The 15,825-nt window shown below is 44.0% G+C and overlaps 1 protein-coding gene across 1 annotated transcript in view; it reads right to left on the bottom strand.

Annotated features, from left to right (window-relative positions):
• Nucleotides 1–287: 287 nt before the first annotated feature.
• med30 (mediator complex subunit 30) overlaps nucleotides 288–15,825 on the bottom strand; it is a 121,877-nt gene continuing 106,339 nt past the window's right edge. The window contains exon 5 of the mRNA XM_084312263.1: nucleotides 288–1,610. Within this exon, the coding sequence (XP_084168389.1) occupies nucleotides 1,515–1,610 (96 nt within the window). The 3' untranslated portion in view covers nucleotides 288–1,514. The remainder of the gene's footprint in view (nucleotides 1,611–15,825) is intronic.

The following is a 15,825-nucleotide window of genomic DNA, read 5'->3' as shown; positions in this document are numbered from 1 at the left end:
TGTCTCCTCCCGAAGCCGTGTCCGTCTTTCTGAGAATAATAGCCTCATAACGCATCGTAGATATGACCCCAGCTGGGCTCTGAATTATTAAGAGCATCAGCATCTCAGTGGCAGATGCCCTTATGCATATTATCCTTAACCTGATAGCTCTGTGTGTACTTTGATTTTAGATCTCGTTTCTGTGCCGTGTCTCCTTAGTGATATAAAGGGTATAAAAGGTCCATGCGAGACGGAGAGGACACCCCGACTGAACTGCCTGTCCTCGTATAAGATTTTCTTGATTCATTGAAAATGGAGGACCCTTATGTAAACAAGATGAAAGTCTTTTTCTGGTCTTCATCCTCTTAGCAGTTGTATTGAGCTGTACTGTATTGTACCCATTCTGCAATCTGTTTTCAATAATCAATCAGATAAAACAAGGAATACAGCATGAAACTGTGTTGATCCAAAATCAAACATGAATAGAATGACAGCTCAAGATGTATAATGTGATGTGCATTTTAAGTCCAGTGGTGGTGTGGCACACTGATGGTTTTATGAAGTATACTAGACAAAGAAAGTAATGGTATACTATAAAAGTCACTTGTTTTTTTTACCCAAATTTACAGTGTATTTATTTTATTTTTTATTAAAGCATTTTAGAAACATATCAAAACATTATCGAGGGCGGCAGGGCATTTAAACTTAAGTCATAATTTGTCATTTACAGGGATGAAATCATAGAATACAGGGATTAAATGGTAAAATGGACTGCATTTTTATAGCGCTTTTATCCAAAGCGCTGTACAATTTATGCCACACATTCACACACCGATAGCGGAGGCAACCATGCAAGGTGCCAACCTGCTCATCGGGAGCAGTTAGGGCCCGGGGTTACGTGTCTTGCTCAAGGACACTTCAACACGCTGCCGGGAGGAGTGGGAATCGAACCGGGAACCTTCCAATTACCAGACGCCCACTCTACCTCCACAGATATAATATATGGATGTGCGTCTACCTCTACACGCAGAGCCAGTGCTGACAAAAACAGACCTACAGACTCTTGATTGATTGAAAGTCGTGATGGTCAGTCCTTGAAATAATAATCACCTTCAGCAATACAGAATGTCTCACGTCGCCAGTTGCCGACTTTCAGCAGCACAGCCTCTTCAGTTTGCTGATGCACACCTCCTTTCTCTCATCCCCTCTCTTATCTTTCTCCATCTCTTCTGTCGTTCCGCCACATTTTCAGGGATTGGGATGGGGGGGGGGGTCGTATTGCGAAAGCCGGCATTTCTAAAGTGCAGCCTCAGCTAGTCTGTAGGACCCTGTCACATCTCCTGTTAATAACCATGTCTCCCAGTCCGTCAACCGCTCTGTGTGTGTGTGTGTGTGTATGAGAGAGTGCTTGCAAATGTGTATGTGTGAGTGTGTGTATGTAAGCATGTGCTTGTGTGCATATAAGTGTATGTTTGTAAGAATGTGTGTATGTAAGCATGTGTGTGTGTGTGTTTCTGTGTGTATGTAAGCGTGTTTCAGCTCCTGACAGCCAGCATGGAGTTGATCTCCCAGATCAGGTTGCGGAGTTGGTCCATAATCTGCTTCAACTGCTGATTCTTCTGCTTCAATTTCTGCAACAACAAAAACAACAACAATAAATAGGTTTCATGGAAAAAAACGACCAATGTCACCGTCCGAGGTGTTTGAGCCACCAAACGCATCCTCAATATAACATCACACATTTCAGAAGAAGTGACGAACCAACCGATCAGATTTCCAGGTGTCCTACAACGAGATGGCGGACATGCGAGGACGATGCAGGTGTGTTTCAAGAGGAGATCAAACGACCCGTGTGCCCATGAGGGGCATATTGACAGGGGGTGTGTGTGGGCGCCACTGGGCGGTGGACGAGGCGCCCGTTGAACGCTGCATTTCCCTCCAAGCAGTGTTGTAGTCGAGTCACTAAATCTCGAGTCCAAGTCGAGTCTCGAGTCCCCAGTGTTCGAGTCCAATTCACCAAACCAGAGTCGAGTCCCCATTACATTACCCAAGTCATCGAGGTTGAGTCCACTCCACTCGGGCAGTCAAAGAGCTGACATACAGATAAAGAAAGGTCTACATTAAACATAAATGACACAGTGTCACCATTTCAAAGGGAGTTTATTTACTTTGTGACACAATAGCCAAACAAATGCACTAGGCACTAGCCATCAATATATTATGCCAAATGATTAGGGCCTATAAAAACTATTTATCAATTAACAAGTCCGAGTCTGCACCTTCCGAGTCTGAATGGATCCGAGTCATCAGTGCTCAAGTCCGAGTCACGAGTCCTGAAAATCAGTCCAGGACTCGGAATTGAGTACTACAACACTGCCTCTTCTGGAGACACAATGGGCCGTATAGCAGCTTCCACAGGATCCCCCCCCCCCTCCACCTCTACAGCGGCTGGCTACTGCCAAGTTGACTTTATCAATCCCTGCCCGGGTCATTTAATCACTAAAACCAACACATCTGGCCCCCCCTGCCTCGGGGGGAAGTGCAGGTAGGTCCCCCGGGACGAGCCAAACGAGTCAATCTCTGCGTCAATCACCCAGGGGTTTGTCTGCAGATTACCCCTGAATACACCGTCCAAATCTCTAAGTCAACAGCTGCCACCAACTCAAGTACCTCATCGGGCCCGAGGTTTACGCATAAACAAATAATGGCTCCCAGGCCGGCTGCTAGGAAGAGGGAGGACACAACGAAACGGCTACCAAATGTGTCTTTTGAACATCCGTCAGGCCAAGCACCTACACTGGAGGTTTGGTGTGCGAGTCTAGCGATAGTCGTACATTACAGTTGTCCTGCTCTATTGCCTTTCTCCTGATAGATAGATAGCCAGAGAGGGAGAGAGAGGGGGGGGGGGGACGACATTTTAAGGGGAGCTACTGTATCTGCAGTGCAGTGAAATCTATTAAGATTAAATCCATCTCTCTCTCTCAGTAGCACCTTTAGCCGTGACTAATTACCAGCCATTTTTGGAGCATAGATAACACCTTGAGCAATCGATTTCACACAGTGCTCCTAATATCAACGCTTTAGCTGATTGTCCTTGGAAGATATTCTGGAGTGGAACATTCAGAGGTGTTCCGGTGTTCCAGCGTCCCTCAGGAGGCCCCTCCCTCCCTCCCTCCCACCCCTCGTTCTCTCCCCCTGGCTCATCCTCCTCTTTACCTCTCTCACCCCTCCTCACTTTCCTTCCTCCCTCTTTGATTCAGAGTGTGTGAGTGAGTTTGTGTGTGAGTGAGTTTGTGTGCGTGTGTGTGCGTGTGAGTGAACTAAATGGGATACAGCCCATTACTCTGACTAGTGACTCCTTAAAGGAGCACTTCACCCAAAAATGATCATTTGTATATCAATTACCCTGCAATGCCTTGCATTTTTTTTGCATTTCTTTCTTCTCGCATAATCTGAACGTACAATCCAAAAGAAATGATAGACATTTTGAAATACTTGATGAATTTAAGTTAATGGTGATTGGTTTGACAGCAGCAAAACTGCATCAGAACATCCAATTACAAAGTCGCTCACAACTTGTGCAGTATAATCCACGTCTCATCTATCCAGTCATAGGTTCGGTACTTCACAAACATGCATTTTCGTAAAAATCACAAAAATATCAAACGGTTCCTGTTATGTGCTGCCTTCAAATAATAATAATAATAACTTTATTTGTATAGCACTTTTCATACAGAGGTTGCAGTTCAAAGTGCTTCACAACAGTAAAAAATACGGGCATAAGCGAGCATACAAAGATAGACAGGTAGAATCACAGTGTTTCACATTAGGATCTAGCATCCCAATAGGCTCTCCGCTTACAGTTTTCAGTAACACAAATAGTAAAAATAGTTTAAAATGATTCAGTTTAAAAATAGTAAAATAAAAATAAAATAAAATAAAAATTATAAAATAGAATGGACATAAAAAATACAGGCATGAGCGAGCATAGCAAGATATGGCAAGTGACAACAATGCATAAAGTTTACAGACAATCCATGCTGATTGATCTGCCATAAGCAAGTGAAAGTTTACAGACAATCCATGCTGATTGATCTGCCATAAGCAAGTGAAAAGTTTACAGACAATCCATGCTGATTGATCTGCCATAAGCAAGTGAAGATTACAGTCTGTTCTAACAAACCAAACTGCCATGTATTAAAGTTTACAGACAATCCATGCTGATTGATCTGCCATAAGCATAAGATTACAGTCTGTTCTAACAAACCAAACTGCCATGTATTAAAGTTTACAGACAATCCATGCTGATTGATCTGCCATAAGCATAGTGTTTCACATTAGGATCTAGCATCCTAATAGGCTCTCTATTCAGTAATTAAAAAGTGCTATAACCGACGGACATAAAAAATACAGGCATGAGCGAGCATAGCAAATAATAAGAATAGTTTAAAATGATTCAGTTTAAAAATAGTCATCAGTAAGAGGTAAAAAGTGCAATAACCGACACATGAATTTGATAGGCAGTGTAAAAGAGTAGGCAGGGTAAGAATAAATACAAGTTGTGTCAGGATACTTGCACAACTGGCACTTGTCTTTTCCATGTTCATGAGAAGAGTTGTGTGATATTGACAACATTGTAAGTGGAAAATCGCTAGCCTCTGTGGCAGGGGCAGATTTAGGATTGTAGGAGATCCGGGGCTTAGAATTTTTTTACTTCGACACCACAACCTTTAACTTATACCACCACCTTAAAGCGGACAAAAGGCACTAGAGAACACTTAAATTCACACCCTTTAATTAATGAAGCAAACAATAATAATAATTAATAATAATAATAATAATACACTGTATTTGTATAGCACCTTTCATACAAGAATTGCAGCTCAAAGTGCTTCACAGCAGTAAAAAAAAAAGACAGGCATAAAATGAGCACAACATTGGCAGATCAAAAGCAATGCATAAAGTGCAGACATAAAGCATAAAATAGATAGCAGCAAAATAGACAAAGTCAAGGTAAGACATAGAACATTAAATCACATCGTTTTTCATATTAGGATCTAAGATCTAGGGTTAACTCGCCGAACGTTGAGCGCCAGGACCCCGAAAACTAGAGTATAGTCGGGTTTTCATCGTTGTTTCTTTTATTCGATATTTCCATTCATAAAGACATGCCGGCAGCCTGTGTTATCACTGGGGATGGGTCTGAGATCTCAAAAGTCCAATACCGCCGCCTAACGGCCGCTATAGCACTCCATTTGAAACGATGTGGCTTGGTGTCTGGGCCGAGCTGCGGCCTGCAGGCGGGGTCTAACTACTCGGTCAAGCCAAACGCTTATAACGCATGCATCGACAAGGGTTGGTTCATGTTCAATGCTGGATTATGTTGGCACCTTGATCGACATCAGTACTTGGAATGGCGATCAGATAATTGGAATATTCTTTTCGGGACAGATCCTGGTCAAGGTAAGGACTATATGGTATCAATATTGCGTTGATCCAAAAATTCCTTCATGCTGATCGGGGCGTGTGTGTGTGTGTGGCGTGTTCCGTTGGTTGCGATCAAAGCACGGAAGCCCCCCCCGATAATCTAAATTTTATTTGAGAACAGTAGCTAGTCCAGGGAAGAAACGATAACATGTTTACTAGAATACACGTTGCCGGCCATTACGAAGCATTTTGGAAATGACACCAGACCACCCTGAAACTACACTCATATTCACAACGGTATAAAACGGAAATGTATGGATGGGAAAATTATCTGTTTTTTGCATCTTGACCGGAAGAAACTCAATGACAATCGACTATATTATTAGATCCATAGCTATAATATATAATATAGCTTTAGGCCTGCAAACACAGCCACGTATCCCCATGTTAAAAGGCGCTGGCCTTTCAACAGTAACAGTAAACAGCGCTCAAAGTGTTAATAGGCGTCTTTGTTTACGGTTTGATTATCACTGATACAAAGTAAAATAGTGCAGTGCAATAAAATAGTTAGTAAAATAGAATAAAATAATGCAATAGTGCATTGCAATAAAATAGTTATCATCGTATTTTTTCGGGAGGCCGGTAAGGAGTGCATTACAGTAGTTGAGTCGGCTTGAGATAAAGGCATGGATCTGGTTTTCAGCGTCCTTTTGATTTATAAATGGCCGTACTTTAGCTATGTTTCTAAGGTGGAAGAATTATGTTTTTGTCAACTTGTTGATTGTGATTTAAAGCTTAGGTCTGAGTCTACCATAACACCAAGACTTAACTCACTCAAATACAGTTAGCAGCTGGATAGACTACAGATGGAAATTAGCTTCTGCTAAATCTGGTGCAAACATATTTTCATGTAACACTGATTAATTGTCAAAAAAAAAATATATATATATATATACTTTTTTTTTTTTTTTTATTAGATTCAGGGCTTTTCAGAAAACATTCGGGGCTTGAGCCCAAGTAGCCACCCCCTAGCCCTGCCCCTGCTCTGTGGCTTCAAGATGCCCAGTTGCCTAGCAACCGTGTCCTTAGGACTTCAACCCACTCGAAGTCAAGACCACAAACTCACAAGTTCAATTTTGAAGGCAGCATTGAACCGGAATTCTTTTTGTTAGCAAGGTTTTAGTGGAAACGCACGTGTTTGTGAAGTACTGACCATACGGACTGGATGAATGAGATTATACAGCTCAAATTGTGAGAGAGTTTGTAAAAGGATGTTTTGATCTAGTTTTAAGCCAAATCTCCATTATCTTCAATAATTCATCATGTATTTATTTCTACCATTTATTTTGGAATCTAAGTTCACCATGGAGACATGCTAGAAGAAAAATGTTATCTTGTTCAAGGCATTGCGGGGTGAATAATTGATTATAATTTTTGGGTGAGGTGCTCCTTTAAGTAATTTATTTTGTATTCATGCGATAATACACTGCCTTTGTAATTGCATTCCAAAGCAATTTGTTTAGCGCCAACAAAAAAGGGAAACATTTACTCGACATTTACTCACCAATGAAACATTTTGCTTTTCACATCTAGCTTACAATAGAGCTCTTGTGTCTAAACAGGTAGAATCTGTTTTTTGAATCTAATCTCTGGTGCACTACCTCGGAAACCAGACGTGATAATACCATGTAAATAGGGCCGTATAGACCCGTTCTCTGTATACGTAAGACTCAGTGTGCGCGCGCATCACCGGAGCAGAAAGGAACGTAATCCTGGTCAGAACAACGAGGCAGACTACAATATATTTGCATTTGTTAGCCATGCAAGCGATCTAAACAATCAATCCATGCCAAAGCTAGATTATGTAAATGTGAAAGACTCACACTCACAGCCATGCTGATTTGGCTAAATGAAATCCAGCCATTTTCGTTTGAAACAACTTTTAGTCAGGGGAGTGTCATGGTTTCTCCATAGAGCCCTGCCGTATTCTTTTAGCGCAGCAGCTCGCGCAGGTCCGAGGCAATTTAGTCATGTAACTCAGTTGGTATTGCTTATTGGCTCGAACACGGTATGTTTGTATACAGCGAACAGGTCTGTGGAGCAGCTAGATAGGATACGGCATACAGGGGCATGACAGAATATTCTAGACATTCACATTCATGTTTAAATCACATAATTGTTTATCAAACCCTTTGGGAATACGATTCTACCTGCAACATAATTAGTGTAAATTGTAACCCTGTATTCTGATGATACTGTATATTTGGCTCAAATACCCAGAGGCAGAAGAACAAAGACAGTGGAATGTTTTTAAAGATTTGGTGCAATGAAAATCGTGTTTTTCAATAATTTGTTTACAGAAGGTATGTTGATGTACTGTAACTGTAGTACCCTGCTACCTTTTGTTTATTGTTTCTTTAATATGCATTTCAGTTAACAAATATACAGTACATATTTTCTTTTTTTTTTATCCACTTTTTCTCCCATTTTCTATATTTTCTCCCATCCCAATTTCGTATCATCCAATTCAACCCTCCCCTGTCACGAACGCTGTTTCTTGCCTCCCACAAGCCGGCTGCAATGTGGACTAAGTCATACATAGCACAAGTCCCCTCCGGTACTTGAGGTAACAGCAGTCGCATCTTTTAACCTGCGCAGCTCGATCTCTCAGTGGCGAGGAGTAACGCGTGGGAGGCTCACACTGCCCCCGACACTTCCTGATTCTACTGCGCAGGCGCACCAACCGACCTGTAGGAGTCGCTGTCCACAACGCCCGATCCCCACCCATCAGTTTCCCACCCCCTAATATGGCCAATGTGTATTAGTACGGACGGCCAGCTAAACTGAAAGCAATGTGGAGCGCTGGGCTCAAACAGGCAAGCCCAGCGTCTCCGTCATTCGTGGCGAGCGCCTTATACTACATACAGTATATCTTAAAATTATCACTGGTAGGTAATACAATTAAATAAAAAATTCAGTTTTGAGTAGTCCTCGAACCTCTCAGGTCCTTTTTCTTTATTAGATAGCCAGGTGTCAATCTGTTATTAGTCAATCAGTGCCAATCAGAGATGACTATTAGTAACCTACAGGGTCCTTAGAGCAGGTGGGACTAGAAAGAGCGAGAAACAGAACGAGAGAGACGAGTGAAAACAGAAAGATGTTAATCACTGCTTGTAAGTTCAGTACAACCTGTTAAATGATTGTTCATCAAAGTTAAGAGCCACAGGTTTTATATCAGTGTATTGCCATTTTAAAACGGGAGAGTGTGCCGTGTTTTGGAGCTGTTTCAGTTGGTAATTCTACTGAACTAGGCTGACACTATAACCACAAGGTGGGCTGTGGCCAGTTAGCCAACACTCACACTAGTACTATAGCTTGGAGGAGAGACTGCATGTGTGGGAAAGACATTTAGCATTTTCTGAGTGAGTATGGACCAGGGTTCAACAGTGTTTCACTAAAAATAGATATGTGCGAAATGGAAAAATCATTTACAAGCACAGTGTAAGATAACAACCTACCATAATCTTTTACCCAGGTACTCGTTCAAAAATGTCAGTTTCGATATCTAGCTATTCAGCCCTGTGTGAGACATTGCCTGGTGAAAACTCCTCTCATGAGTCAGTTTCTCTGTGAGGTGTTTAGGTGTGAGCGCCACTCCCACCAACAGCATTAGTTTACAGAGAGGAAACATGTTGTCAAAACATCAGAAGGAAGTAACATCCCAGCCTTATATCTGTCAATAAAAGCGCATTAAATAGGTAGTGTGGGAGAATTTTGGATATCTAAAGAATTACCAGGATTGCTGAAGATATCCAACGTGCCAACAAAGAGTGACTGCCAACGGGTCCAATCTAACATGCCTTGCATCCTCGAGATCACCATCCATCAGGGGTGTAAAAAGTACCAAGAAATTATACTTAAGTGAAAGTACCGTCTCAAAATCGTACTCAAGTAAAAGTCAGAGTATCTGGCTAAAAACACACTTGAGTAAAATTCAAAAAGTTTCTACTTTTAAATGTATTTAAGTACTAAAAAGGAAAAGGAAAAAGTACTATAGTTTGTGGCCATCTTCTGTAGCTTGTCACTCTGACTGTCTATTCTTCTGATAGCAGGTGTTTAATCAAAGATCCCCGCTTTCTAGTCTTGCACAAGGACCAATCAGCATGGGTATGGGCGGGTTAATTTTCCATTGATGGGTATTTGATTTGTAACGAAGTACAATTACTCAAGTACTTTACACCCCTGCCATCCATCCCTGTATGCACACACAAGTCACAGTAAGAACCTAAACTAGCTGCTAACTAAGTACCAAACAGTTAAGCTAACCCTGGGGCAGCTCACAGCAGAGCAGTCCTCTGGGCGAGATAACTTTTTGAGTTGAACACAGAATCTCTCCCTCTGTATGTTCAATGATTTGTAAGTAGACAAACGTTCCACTATTAGAAACTAACTGGATAGCTGATGATGATAAATATTTCAATTAATTACTTTTCAATTAATTACTTTTCCGCACCTACTCCCGAACTCCAGCACCACCACAGCCGTAGCTACAACCACTTAATGTCAAAGCTCTCATCCACATTCATTAATTTTCTCCCCCCGCTCTCTCTCCCATGAGCTCAATGTAACGCGGAAGTGCAGTGGTCTATATTTGAAATGTTCTAAAATCATTCAAATGTTTCAATGTGCTCCTAAATGTCTTCATCCTTGGGGGGACAATTATAGTTAAAGGATAGGATGTTTATTAGTGTTTGTGGATTTCTGGATAGTGCGCCTCAGATACCGCTACACAGGCTGTTGCAGTCTAGGTGCTCGGGGCTTGCCACTGCATGCCAGAGAATGCAGCTTTGCACGTGCACACGGACAGAGCTTCAGCACAGGGTACTCCAACACGCCGCTCACCTTGGACAGAGGATTTGGAGAAAAAGGGAATGGCTTGCCAACAGCTCTTTACAGACAATATTTTCCTTGAGGATTTCAAAAGAGCTCCCACAAACTGCAATAAACTGAATTACAAACCCCTGGGTATTATTTAGCTTGATTTATATTTTAGACGTGCGACTCACCAGGTTTTGTAATAAATATTTTCTGTTACTGCATTCAACCCTTTTGTGGTTTGACATTCATTCACATTCAATAGTAATGTGGTTCATGTGATAAAAATAAGGGTTATAGTTGGCTACGTATGATGCATGAGAGTTTTAAGCTCACAATAACAGTATAGCTACCTATATAATAAGATAACCAGCCATCTTGTTTGTACCCTAGACAGAATCATACAGTACATTCTTTAGCTACTGTAGACGCATCCACATTTTTTTTGTAATTTTAGTAACTCCCATGCACAGAGGTTATCAGATGTTAAGCGGTATGCCGTGACCCTCTTGTAACATTATTAGAATTGAGTGGTTGGGTTAGATTAACCAAAATGTTACTGTTGAAAATGATGACTTAAAACCTCTTAACGTTTGATGGCCCACATACGGGCCATCACGGCCGTGCGTGGGACGCGCGCACGTCACAGCACTTTGCTCTCGGCTATCGGCTCCGGGCTGCGTTTCTCCCGATCATTCAATACATTGTTGTAAAGTTGAATTTGCCGATCGTCACCACACTCAACCTATTGCGTGCTTCGTGTCTCTAGTTACAAGATGAAATATCTGGCGAGTGTCATTTGACAAGCCGTTCCGACGAGTGACCACGTCCGGTTGTAAACGGTCCTGAACTGACCAGTCACTGTTGATCTGGTGAAAATTATTGACCACCATTGTAGCCAAGGAGCGTCTGCTCTGAAAGCAATCCCAGACGAGCGCTGATTGCAACAAGAAGGGGGCGGAAGAAGACCAACAAGTTCTTTGTTTTGACTCGCGGACGGCCATTTTGGATAATCACGCTGAATTATTGCGGTACACACATTAAAAAAAATCCTTTGTAAAACACACATTTTTCGTGGGATTTTTATAAACTTTGGACCTGTATGACTATAAGACTTCAGGCTATGGAACCGTTATGTTTTCCAGCTCCTAACTCTCAGCTGGAAGTGGAACCCAAAAACAGGCATCTGGCAACATGTCGGGATCATCCCTATGTTCCCCGCGTCCTATGTTCCCCGCTTGATTGATTAATAGATTGAAAATTTAATAAATTTTTATTATTTGATTAATTATTAATGTCCGCCTTGTTTCGAACTGGTTAAGCTTAGGCCCTCTTTCGAACTGGTTAAGGTTAGAGTTTGGAATCAGGGCTGGTGGTTTAAAATGTTCAATCAATCAATCAATCAAACCGGGGAACATAGAACCCGGGGAACATAGGACCCGGGGAACATAGACATGCTCCCAACATGTCAACACAAAAGTAAGGAGCAAATATTTTATTTCAGTGTGTTCAAACCTGTTTCTCTATTACATTAGCACTCAAAATGAAACTTCAGAAGAATGTTACTGTACCTTTCAAAAGAGACCAGACTCATGCATGTGCGATACGTATAAAGTATAATAAATCACAAATTACTTTGGGTATGCAATCGACAGGCGTTTTATGCTAAATGTGCCCGACTGTTAAGGGGTTAAGCCTTTTGATCTCTATCCCCCTGTATATCAACAAAACCAAGCCATTTCAGATATCCAATCTGCTTCCTTGATGATATTATATAATTGGCCTATCAGTCACATTTAGCTGAGTGGTGTAAGGATAAGCAACCGTGACCCTAACAATCAAGCATCTATAGTATCTAGTGAACAGAAGGCCACGCCCTCAGCCAACTGAGAATTGGCTGTGCTCAGAGACGGTGCACTATTGCACTAAATGATGCATCTGAAGCTGAAAAAAGTACACTTGTGACATTAACAGTGAGTCCACAATAAGTTATGATCTTTAAGAACTGTCAGAGCGTGAGGGCTCTCTGATGTCTTTCTCTCTCTCTCTCCTCCCTCCCTCTCTCTCTCATTCTCTCCCACATACCCATGCATGTGCATACATTACATACACACCATCCCGAGGGATCCCCAGGACGCACTCTCTCATTTCTGGACCTGCCAGTCAAAGCCAGGCTCTGCAATACCATGCTTTCATACAGCGCTTCTTCTGACACAAAGTGCTGGCCGCCGCCAGGGTCGCCAGTCAACAACTCATGAATGTAACCATGGGAAGGGTGTCTGAGCCGCTGTCTGAGGGGGCCTCCTGCAGGCTTGGAGACGAGCATTACCATGGCCTCCTGCAGGCTTGGAGACGAGCATTACCATGGCCTCCTGCAGGCTTGGAGACGAGCATTACCATGGCCTCCTGCAGGCTTGGAGACGAGCATTACCATGGCCTCCTGCAGGCTTGGAGACGAGCATTACCATGGCCTCCTGCAGGCTTGGAGACGAGCATTACCATGGCCTCCTGCAGGCTTGGAGACGAGCATTACCATGGCCTCCTGCAGGCTTGGAGACGAGCATTACCATGGCCTCCTGCAGGCTTGGAGACGAGCATTACCATGGCCTCCTGCAGGCTTGGAGACGAGCATTACCATGGCCTCCTGCAGGCTTGGAGACGAGCATTACCATGGCCTCCTGCAGGCTTGGAGACGAGCATTACCATGGCATCCTGCAGGCTTGGAGACGAGGAGGCTAGCGTTACCATGGCCTCCTGCAGGCTGGGAGACGAGGAGGCTAGCGTTACCATGGCCCCCTGCAGGCTTGGAGACGAGGAGGCTAGCGTTACCATGGCCCCCTGCAGGCTGGGAGACGAGGAGGTTAGCGTTACCATGGCCCCCTGCAGGCTGGGAGACGAGGAGGCTAGCGTTACCATGGCCTCCTGCAGGCTGGGAGACGAGGAGGTTAGCGTTACCATGGCCTCCTGCAGGCTGGGAGACGAGGAGGCTAGCGTTACCATGGCCCCCTGCAGGCTGGGAGACGAGGAGGTTAGCGTTACCATGGCCTCCTGCAGGCTGGGAGACGAGGAGGCTAGCGTTACCATGGCCTCCTGCAGGCTGGGAGACGAGGAGGCTAGCGTTACCATGGCCTCCTGCAGGCTGGGAGACGAGGAGGCTAGCATTACCATGGCCTCCTGCAGGCTGGGAGACGAGGAGGTTAGCGTTACCATGGCCTCCTGCAGGCTGGGAGACGAGGAGGCTAGCATTACCATGGCCTCCTGCAGGCTTGGAGACGAGGAGGCTAGCATTACCATGGCCTCCTGCAGGCTGGGAGACGAGGAGGCTAGCATTACCATGGCCTCCTGCAGGCTTGGAGACGAGGAGGCTAGCGTTACCATGGCCTCCTGCAGGCTGGGAGACGAGGAGGCTAGCGTTACCATGGCCTCCTGCAGGCTGGGAGACGAGGAGGTTAGCGTTACCATGGCCTCCTGCAGGCTGGGAGACGAGGAGGCTAGCATTACCATGGCCCCCTGCACAGTGAGTGGTAGTTCCGTGGCTTGCACTAGCTGAGATTGTTGCATAGGTAGAGTGGAAGTGCGTGTGTGTGTGTGTGTGTGTGTGTGTGTGTGTGTGTGTGTGTGTGTGTGTGTGTGTGTGTGTGTGTGTGTGTGTGTGTGTGTGTGTATGTGTGTGCGTGTGTATGCTTTCATGACACACCTGGCCCTCGTACACACACACAAACATGCATATACAAACACATACAAGAATACACGCACAACAAACAAACCATCACACAAATGCACAAGGGAAAATACACATAAAGTTAAACACGTACATGTGCCAATCCTTGTGTCAACACACCCCCCTCTTCTCTACTGCACACAGTCTCTTTTGTCCTCTCTCACAGTATCTAAAGAGGAGAGCCTACAGACTGCCAGACTGAGGGGATGATGGCCATTACACATTCATATTCATCGGCTTCTATCCCGACTACATCAGTAATCTTGTTCTCTCTGATAGAAAAAGGCAATCCTCTCGAGTCAAATCTTAGTGGTAGAATAGCCCAAGATTAGTTAAAGAGAGGAGGAGGGAGGGCATATGCATGTCTGAGAGGCGATTAGATGTACGACATGTGGAAGACACTTTGAAGGCTGAAGATCCATCATTAGCCGGAGTCTCGTTAGAAATAAAAAGAAGAACTGAAGAGAGAGACAGAGAGATCTTTGATACCGGGCCTCTTTGCGATGGTTTGTTTTAAAAAGAGAGAGAGAGAGAGAGAGAGAGAGAGAGAGAGAGAGAGAGAGAGAGAGAGAGAGAGAGAGAGAGAGAGAGAGAGAGAGAGAGAGAGAGAGAGAGAGAGAGAGAGAGAGAGAGAGAATGGATGGACAGGATGGAGAGAGGGCGGAGAGGAGGAGGAGGGGGGGTGATCTCAGGCTCTTCTTCTTTCCGTCTCTCGCTGACATCCCCTCTCAGATCCCTCTCATCGGCCCCTCCTGCATCTCTGAGTCAGATCAAAGGAGCTGCCCTCAATAATGGGGGGGGGGGGGAGGAGGGAAACGCAAGCAAGGGGGAAAAATGAAAGAATATAGATTCCTTTTTTTATTTCTCTCTTCCAAAAACCTCCCTCTCATTAAAATTCTGGTTGATTCCAATTCACCAAGGATCTTAGTGTAACTAGCTATCGCACGACATGCCAGATCACGGCTAAAGCCTGGTAAAAGTCTCGTCTCTGGACTGAGAGTCATATATATTCATGTCTTCAGGCTGTTCGGTGGGGAGGGGCTGCAGTCAATTAAAGGTGAATAGATGTGGAATAATCCACCCCTTGCTAGTCACTTAGTACCACAGCTTAGCACAGTTCGGCTGCTCTAAAAATAGACCCGTCAAACAACAGGGCATCTCCAAGCTTATCAGCCTTGATACTTGGCATTTCGTAGATTCATTAATTCAATTGCTTTATCTCTGCATTAGAGCTGATCGGGGAGTTTTCTTTAGTTTTTATTTATTAGACATTATAAAAAAAAAAGCTCACTAATCTTGTAATGATATTATTATGTGAGTAAGATTAGATGTTCATCCCCCTTTTTAAGCACTTAGCAGCGTTTCATCTACAATTAAAAACATGACCACCACCACGCGCTCTCAGAGTGCATTAAGAACCCCGGCGTGGCTTTTTAATGAGAGGCTTTGTGATGATAACTGGGAAGAGACGACCTAGATTAAAAAGAGAAGGGGAAAAGGGAGATGGGGGCCAAGGGGAGGGAAGGGGCAACGCGGCGAGCAGAGCTGAAAGATGGGGCCTTCAACTCAGGACCCCTTTTCCACTAATCCACACGGTCTCTGGAAACTCAAAACGCCGCTTTCACTCCCACTGATCTGACTGGGAATTACAAGTGTAAAGTGTCTGAGTGAGAGTGAAGGGATTAGGCAGATGGGTGGAGGAGAGGAGAAGGGAGGTATAGAGGAGAGGAGAAGAGAGGACAGGAGGAACAGAGAGGAGAGAGGGGAATAGAGGAGAGGAGAGCGAGGAGAGGAAGAGATAGGAGTGGGGAGGGGAGGACAGG

Source organism: Notolepis coatsorum (assembly GCF_963971535.1).
Source record: "Notolepis coatsorum genome assembly, chromosome: 4".
In the NCBI taxonomy this organism is placed as follows: Eukaryota; Metazoa; Chordata; class Actinopteri; order Aulopiformes; family Paralepididae; genus Notolepis; species Notolepis coatsorum.
This window is presented reverse-complemented; position numbering and strand designations above follow the sequence as displayed.